Below are 8,779 nucleotides of genomic sequence, written 5' to 3' on the forward strand. Positions count from 1 at the left end.
AGCCACCTCTCCCAAGCACTATTCCTAAACTTCCACTTCTAAAATTTGAATAGCCCTCTTCGTATGACCATCAATTTTGTTGATAAGCCGAACTCATCTTTAACGAATAGGTTTTGCCAAAATTTAAAGATAATCTTAGATCTCTATCTAAAGCATTTTAATTAGTACTTCACACCACCTTACACTCTCTTGATGTAACTTAACCAACTTGGTCACATACAGCTTCTACCACATTAACAAGGATGAGAAATCAAAAGATAGTAATGTAAAATCCCAGAAAATGATATTTTAGAATCCCAGAAAATGATATTTTAGAAGTGATGATAGTTTAAAAATAGTGAGACTTAGTTATTTTAATATTAAATAATTTTGTTATAAATAATTTTGTTATAAATAAATTTCATTATTTCAAAACGTATCATTTTTCAAAAATTACCAAAAGCAACTTTGAGTCATATATATACTCTTATAAAACTTACATGTAATTCAAAATATCTGAAAAAGGAACAAAACAATAATTTACTTTATTTAATTTTATGATCATTGTATTTTTTAGAATTTCTTTTAAAAAAACAAATGATCTCTAATATTCAATCATATAAATGAAGAGAAAAACTAATAGAAAAAATAGAAAGAATTAAGAAGAATGATTTCTAGAGAAAAAAATGATTTTTATAAAAATGAACTTTTCGAAATAAAAACTTTTATATAATTATTTTATTATTAAAATATTACCGCTGCTTTAAAGTATTTTTTTCACAATTATAATATTATTTTTCTTAATATAACAAAGTTTAGCAAATAATTACGAGTTGCAAATATTACATGTAGTTTAATAAAATGCTTAATAACTTATTGTTTTTTTAGTTTAGTACTCACTTTTAAAAGTATATAATTGGGTCTTAAAATTGTCCAAATTGATAGAAATAGAGTTAATTTCCAGCTGACGTGGCGAAGGAATCTTCACATTTTCTTCTCTCTCCTATATTTTTTCTCTTTTTTTTTTATATTTTTATTAAATATTTTTTTCTCTCTCTCCTTCCTCCACAATCTCTACCTTCAGAATTATTAGAAAGGTAGAGAAGAGAAATTAAATGAACGGTGTTAGTTACCAAACAATGTGAGTGACCGAATGGTGTCACTAGGGATAACAACAAAATTCGCGTCTGCGGATAAAATCCGTGTTGGATAGTTGGTACCCGCAGATATTTGCTACCTGCAAAAAATAAAAATTTAATTTATATTTAATTAAGTTAAATTTAATTAAAATTAACATTAATTTATATTTTATAAGGTTAAATATAATTAAAATTAAATTTTAATTTATATTATATTTTATATATTTTTTGTAATTTTATTTAAGTTTTGTTATAATATTTTATAAAAATATTTTTCTTAAAATATTTGCGGGTATCCACGGATATCCTCGAGTTTTAAAATATCCGCGGGTATTTTTTAAGTTGATATCCGTGTAGATAACGGATCGGGTAGCGGGTGAATTTTTTTTTGTTGGGTCGGGTTGAGGGTAGGCACTATTCGTGCCTAATCCGACCCGTTGTCATCCCTAGGTGTTAGTGACCGAACGGTGTGAGTAACCGAATGGTGTGAGTGACCGAATGGTGTGAGTGACCGAACGGTGTGAGTGACCGGATGGTGAGTGACTGAATGATGTAAGCTAATGACTGAACGATGTGAGTGAATATTTGATAGTTCTAATATTTTATTAGTGTTGTTGAGAATGGTGTAAGCCAATGACCGAACGGTGTGAGTGAGTATTTAAGGGTTCCAATGACCGAACGGTGTGAGTGTTGTTGATCGCTCATTCAATTTCTCTTCTCTACCTTTTTAATAATTCTTGAGATAGAGGTTGTGGAGGAAGGAAAGAGAGAAAAAAAAAAGTATTTAATAAAGATATAGAAAATAAAGAAAAAATTGGGATATTAGAGGAAAACATGGGAGAGGAAAGAAAATGTGTAGATTTCCTCGCCACGTTAGTTGGGAGTTAACCCCTGTCAATTTAACATATGAAACTTTATTTATACAATTTTAACAATTTTAAGATCTAATGTATGAATTTTTAAAATTGGATACTAAACTAAAAAAAATAAAGGAATATTAAACCTTAATAAAACATACATGGCTAAATAAATTCCTTTAAATCATCTCTTTTTTTACTGATCCAACTCTGGAGAAGATGTTAATAATAAAACTGTAATTGAACTATCAATTTTTACTCAAATATGTAGTGACAATTCATTTAAAACCATTCATAAAAAAAAGCAGTAGATTGTTTATTTTGATTAATTCAAAAAATATTTTATCTTACCTATTATTCATTATTAGTTATATATTGGTTAACTAATACCAACTAAATAATTTACCATACAACTACTACTAATATTATCATTAAACCTAAAATTTAAACATCTAAAAATCACGCTTCTTTACACTATATAATAAATTAAAATATCAATGCACCTTCTTTTATATATATATATACCATTTGAACTTTACTTATCATTTAAAATTTTTACTGGAAAAAATAACAATATATATTGTAATTATTTTATACAATTTTATAAAAATAACTATGAAATGAAAAAAAAAATAAGAATCATCTTCAACTAAACTAATCTGTGCTTGATTTTCCTCGCCAAGTTCTTCTTTTTACCCTCTTCCTAATCGTCGATTCCCTAAAAAACCCTAAGCACAAAACGCCCCCAATTGAAAATCCAATCTTTCATTTCAACGTTACTCGATATCACATTTCAAATTTCACGAGCAATAGTTTCGATTGCTTCGCCAGCATGACGGCGTCCAACAAGAGAAACTACAAGGATAAACCAATTCGCCGCAAGTAAGTGATACCCAAATTCGCATTCATGTTTTTCTTTTGATACAAACACTTGTTAATTGGACAAGGGGTTACGTAATGTTTGTGTGTAATGTCGTATTTATGCAGAGAAGAAAAACCGGAAGAACCGGAAGTGCCAAAATACAGAGATCGAGCTAAGGAGCGAAGAGAAGATCAAAATCCTGATTATGAACAAACTGAACTTGGGTTTCATGCAGTTGCTCCACCTGGTACTGTGGATCTTCGGTAAAGTTTCGTTTCGCCTTTTTTCCCAATTAAAGCACTCGAAAGGAAGATAAACAAGCTGTTTTTTGTTTTTTGTTTTTTGGGATTGCTCATTAACTATGTTACGGTATTGTGTAGGTCATCTGATGCGCACAAGTTATCTATTGAGAAGAGCAAGTACCTTGGAGGTTTGTATTGTTCTATTATTTGTTTTCTTCGTCGCTCTGGTGAACTTTCAAGGTTTGAAGCCCCTTTCTGTTGTTGTGTAAAGATTGCTGCTTTCTGTAGTAGATTTTCTTTCTTGAAGGGTTTGGTATAAGCGAATTATTTTTACTTTTGCTTACTTTGAAACGTAAGCATAAGATGTATTGAAATTCAGGATTCAGTAACTTTCAATTGTGGAATTTATCCTGAACATAGATGGAAGCGATTATAAATTTCAGTATCTTAGACCTGATGTCTAGTGAACAGGTTTATAGGTCCTTCGAATTTAGAATTCCCTGTGCCACGTGCCTCCATGTTCTTTTCCTTTTTTGATGTATGTTATTTTATTCTTGTATATGTTATGATTTTCTTGTATTATAAAGGAGTGTTTGTTTGCAGGCCTGATTGTGGAGTCATTGTATTTGTGAATGATCTTTGCTTTAGCTAAAAAAATGTGCTTATATTGGAATGTTTGTGCTAATAAATCTTGTTGCCTTTACTAATATTGGTTAGGCGATGTGGAGCACACACATTTGGTCAAAGGTTTGGATTATGCTTTGCTGAACAAAGTAAGAAGTGAGATAGAGAAGAAACCAGATGCTGGGGATGATACTGATGGGAAATCAAGGTAAGCTAGAATCAGAATTTTCAGTAATCATTCTGGGTTTATTTATATTTAACTTAAGACTATAAGATATCGTCAATGTAGAGCATATATTCTTTGACAATCCTCACCTGAGCTAGCGTTTGGGGTTGTGGTAGACCTAGCCCAATTTAAGTGGATTGTACTTCTATGGATTAAAGCATTTTTATAATTTCTTAATTTTTTTCTAATAAATTATGTTTTTAATATGCGAGGTGTTTTTCTGCAGGTCAACAAAGGAAGATCAACAAGTGTCAATTCGTACAGCAACTGCTAAGGTTCTTATGCAGACCTGTATAGAATAGGAACTGGATAATACTTCTTTAGCAATTTAAGTTCTGATATTCTAGCTGCTAGTTTATGAATTTTTGGACCCATTGGTATTAATGCCTTATATTTGTTTCAGTCAGTTTATCAGTGGATCGTCAAGCCTCAAACAATCAGTAAGACAAATGAAATGTTCCTCCCTGGTCGAATGACATTTATTTATAACATGGTGAGAATTTCCATTTTGCTAACAAAATTTCTGGTTTTGAGAAGTCATTTAAGTTGTGCTATTGTTTGCTTGTACTCTTATATTATCCTAGAATTGGTGTGGGTGTCTAATAGCATGCCAGTGTGCTTTACTTGCGTCCCAAAAAATGAACATTCGGCAGTCCACTAATCTAATGTCTTGGAATGCCTTTTTCCCGTATGTGTGTGTATATCTTATATGTTATGTGAGATATGAGAGAAGTGAATATTGGGTGTTGGATTTGTAAGAACAGTCAATACTGGAAATTAAACTGTGAAGATATTTTATTAAAATAGCATAATGTTATGGTTGTACTTGAGATAAAAATATGTTCTTGAGGGCTTGAAAGACACCTCTCATGTTCTGTTATTTATAAAGATAAAGAGTTGATACAATAGAGAGATAGAAGGTCAAGTCACTGTCCTAGACTGCTAGGTACAATGATTAGAGATAACCCAACACACTACCCCCTATTTTAGTCCTACTGACTACACTAACAAGTAGACTTAATAATTATTCTAACAGTTGTATTACAAATTTGATATGTTTTTCCAGTATTGTAGACTAGCCAATTTAAAATCCTCATGACAATAAGTCATGCGATGTTAACCTGTGGCTAGTACTACATGTTGGATTTGTCTTTACTTTGATTTGGATATGTTTAATAATGCGATTCCTGAACATTATAATACCTGTAGTAAAAACTAAGGAAGGGAACTGAGAGTTCTTCAGTCCACCTTAGGGATTAGCTATACTAAAATTTGGGTGATTATTTTGTTTGTAAGTTCTGGGTTAAAACTAATGTCTTTGTTCTGGTTGATCCAATCCTTGTAGATTATTCTTTTAATTCTCTGAAAACAATTTTCTGAAAAATTCTTATTTTTTAATATGGTAGGAGGGTGGATACCATCATGATATTCCAACAACCTTGCATCGTAGTAAAGCTGACTGTCCAGTGCCAGAGGTTTATGATCTTGCCGATTCCCTTTTGACATGTGCTCTTTTGCATCAGTCTACTAGTCTATATATATGAACTTTGCTAGTTTAACTTTGCTCTTATGTTGCACAGGAAATGGTTACAGTTAATGTTGATGGATCCGTTCTAGATCGAATTGCTAAAATAATGTCATATCTTCGTCTTGGTTCTTCTGGGAAGATCCTAAAGAAGAAAAAGAAGGAAAAAGATGCAAAAGGTAATACTGCATTGACAGATAATTTGGGAGTCTAGGTTATTATCTTATAGATGCAAGTTCATATTGGTTTATGCAATTTTCTTTACAACAATGGTTTTGTAAGTTGGGGTGCGTTTCTAATTTTTGTTATTTAATGCAAACTATTCGTTGATTTTGTTCACAACCTTGTTTATATATGTGCATAAATATGATTTAGGTTAAAATTAAACTGTAAATTTTTCTGAGGTTTGAGTAGCATAGGTCAATGGATGGGGGCATTCCTCGTTTGTTCTCCATGCTAAAAAAAAAGACTACGCACAAAACCTTTGCTTTGCATGGAGACATCAATAGATAATTTCAAAATATCCATCAAGGCAATAACTGCACAGGAATAATGAAAATGACACTGAGAGAAAGAAAAGAAAAAAAAATCAGAACACCTGAAAATGCCTGACAAATTTTATATGATATAGATGACCAGGAAGATGATGGATGGCAACATTCATTGTATCCTTTCTTGCATGATCTTTTAAAAGTAAAAGTTAACATGTTCCTGGAACTCTCCTTTTTTTCTGTGCAGGGAAGATTTTGGCCGTTGGTAATGGATATGACAAAGAGGATAAGCCATCAAAGGTTGAAAGTGGAGCAAAACATCAAGCTGAAAAAGAAATAATCCCACCTCCTCCGCCTCCCATAAAGAAAAATCCTCTTCATTCAAGAGAGAAACAAGGCCCAGCTGTTGCTAGGGATGATGACATTTTTCTAGGTGATGGTATTGACTATGATGTACCTGGTAAGGACTTGAGCCAAACTCCTGTCTCCGAGGACATGGAAGAGTCTCCTAGGAACAAAGAAAAACCTTCATATTTCGAAGAACCGACTTATGGTCCTGTCCCACCTTCGATGCTTCCCCAAGGGTGGCAAGAAACTGTAAGTTAGTGCTGTGTATGAGTAGGTTTGAATTGTGGGTATGCTTGGTGAAAATGATTGGAAACAAATTTCTCTGTTTCATCATTACTTAGAATTTTGTATAGACTTTGAACTATTAAGAAAATTTATTTATTGGTGCTTCCTCATTTAGCTTTGTTCCGCTTGAATTATGTTTGATGGTGTATTGAGTTTCTCTTTGATTTCACTTTGTCGTCACAGAATGGATACGATGTAATGCAAACACAAGCCTTGGCTGGCGGTTACCAAGGAGAGTGGCAAGAGTACCAGTATGCTGAACAATTGGCTTACCCAGATCAATATCTTCAACCAAATATGCAGACCTATGATGTGCAAGGAGGTGTAAATCTTCCACAAGATCCACGCTTTATGACACAAGAAGAGAAGGACCGAGGTTTGGGATCAGTGTTTAAGCGAGATGACCAGAGACTTCAACAGCTGAGGGAGAAAGATGCCCGTGAAAAAGATCCCAACTTCATTTCAGAGAGTTACTCTGAATGTTACCCAGGATATCAAGAATATAACCGTGAGATAGTGGACAGTGATGATGAAGACGACTTGTCCAAAATGGATATGGGTGGTAGGGTAAGTAACATCTGGTTCAATTGCATTTCTTTTTACATAGTTTCAAATGGTGTACAACATGCCACAACGACCATTATATACTATTTTTTGTGTAAAAATAAGTTCTTGGGAAAAAATGATAAATTTGCTTGTTTTGGGTTATTGTTGTCCAGTTAGAAATGGGCCAAGTGAAAATTTACAATATTGAAATGTGTGTTCTCAACAGGCAAAGGGTCGCCTTCATAGATGGGACTTTGAAACTGAAGAGGAATGGGCAACTTACAATGAGCAGAAGGAAGCAATGCCAAAAGCTGCATTCCAGTTCGGTGTGAAGATGCAAGATGGCCGGAAGACCCGAAAGCAAAACAAGGACCAGAAGCTCAATAATGATCTGCACAAGATCAATAAGATACTTGCCAGAAAGAAGATGGAAAAGGACACAAATGGAGAGGGGGGCCACCATTATGATGATGAACCGACACCTGGAAAGAAGCTTCGAATATGAGTTCTAGTCACCATATTGTAATGTTAATAGAATGAGATGAGAATTGCGTTTATATCTCAAGATGATGGATTAGTATGATCAATTTTTCTCCTTTAATGGAAATCTTATTCATGTTTTCTATGAAAATAAATAGTAATAAGATCAACCCAATGTGTTAAATGATGTTGAGTCTAATATAAGCAAGTGTTTATTTATGGAAAATGATAGAACCTTGAAATCTTTTTCGGAGGCTTGGAAAATTTACCTCAGTATGGTGAAGTTTGACCACCCTATGATAGAGAGAAAGAGATCAGCGAGGAACATTGGGTAATCTTTGATCATTATCTACCATGTGCGAGCGTGGATCCAGCACTCCATGGTGTCGTAGATGAGTATAGAAAGCATTATTACAGGTAAACAAACCGAGTTCGTTTGCCTTTATCTTGTTCATAAGAGTGTCTCACCTTATTTTGACTCTTTTGAAAACATGTACTTTTGAGTGTTACTCTTCCTAAATGATTCACATTAGAGTGTTCTAAGCTTTTGAGTATATCATATCTATATAGCACGATTCAAAGGCAATCATATTGTATTTCTATTAGTTAAATATTTTACCTTTAAAGAAAAGCGGTATATTGGCTGTGTCCTACATTTTCATTGTAGTGTTTGGAATTACTAATTTTGCTCGCAAAGAAGTAATTTTAGAAGGTTAGTTTTGTTACTAAATAAAATAACAAGTTAGTTCTAGAAGTTGGGAAAAAGAGTTATTGAATAGATATTTTAAAAGTGCTTTGAAATATTTTTGCAGTTATTCAATTGAAATTGTATACCGTGTTTCCATAATAATGGATGGCCAACCTGGAAAGCAATGTGGGATGACGGTAGTCTTAAGTAACATTAAGTATAATATTTAATTAAGATTATTGGTAAGCTTTACTTATTACATGAGGGTAGTCTTAAGTAACATTAAGTATAACATTTAATTAAGATTATTGGTAAGCTTTACTTATTAAATGATGGATCGTGATTATGATTTTGCTAATCATAAGTCCATTTCAATTTTTATAAATAAAAGTCAAAGGTAAAAATTGCTAATCATAAGTCCATTTCAATTATTATAAATAAAAGTCAAAGGTAAAAAGGTAGGTGATTACATTTATTATATGAATTT

General features: G+C 32.6%; 1 protein-coding gene across 1 annotated transcript; it reads left to right on the forward strand.

Moving 5' to 3' along the window:
* The first annotated feature begins 2,629 nt into the window (after positions 1 to 2,629).
* Positions 2,630 to 7,789, forward strand: LOC108332028 (suppressor of mec-8 and unc-52 protein homolog 2). Its single transcript, XM_017567119.2, has 11 exons — positions 2,630 to 2,857; positions 2,963 to 3,100; positions 3,218 to 3,267; positions 3,797 to 3,911; positions 4,156 to 4,204; positions 4,333 to 4,422; positions 5,336 to 5,404; positions 5,510 to 5,633; positions 6,193 to 6,542; positions 6,762 to 7,145; positions 7,351 to 7,789. Exons 1-11 carry the CDS (start codon positions 2,808 to 2,810, stop codon positions 7,627 to 7,629), a joined length of 1,698 nt encoding a protein of 565 aa, XP_017422608.1. The 5' UTR covers positions 2,630 to 2,807; the 3' UTR covers positions 7,630 to 7,789.
* The last annotated feature ends 990 nt before the right edge of the window (positions 7,790 to 8,779 follow it).

The sequence above is a fragment of the Vigna angularis genome, chromosome 4, assembly GCF_016808095.1.
Source record: "Vigna angularis cultivar LongXiaoDou No.4 chromosome 4, ASM1680809v1, whole genome shotgun sequence".
In the NCBI taxonomy this organism is placed as follows: Eukaryota; Viridiplantae; Streptophyta; class Magnoliopsida; order Fabales; family Fabaceae; genus Vigna; species Vigna angularis.

Excerpts from the sequence above, each read along its gene's own strand:
- LOC108332028 (XM_017567119.2), top strand. The coding sequence starts at position 2,808 with ATGACGGCGTCCAACAAGAGAAACTACAAGGATAAACCAATTCGCCGC. Across the intron at positions 2,858-2,962 it reads GATAAACCAATTCGCCGCAA|AGAAGAAAAACCGGAAGAAC; the intron begins GTAAGTGATACC and ends GTATTTATGCAG. Across the intron at positions 6,543-6,761 it reads CCCAAGGGTGGCAAGAAACT|AATGGATACGATGTAATGCA; the intron begins GTAAGTTAGTGC and ends TTGTCGTCACAG.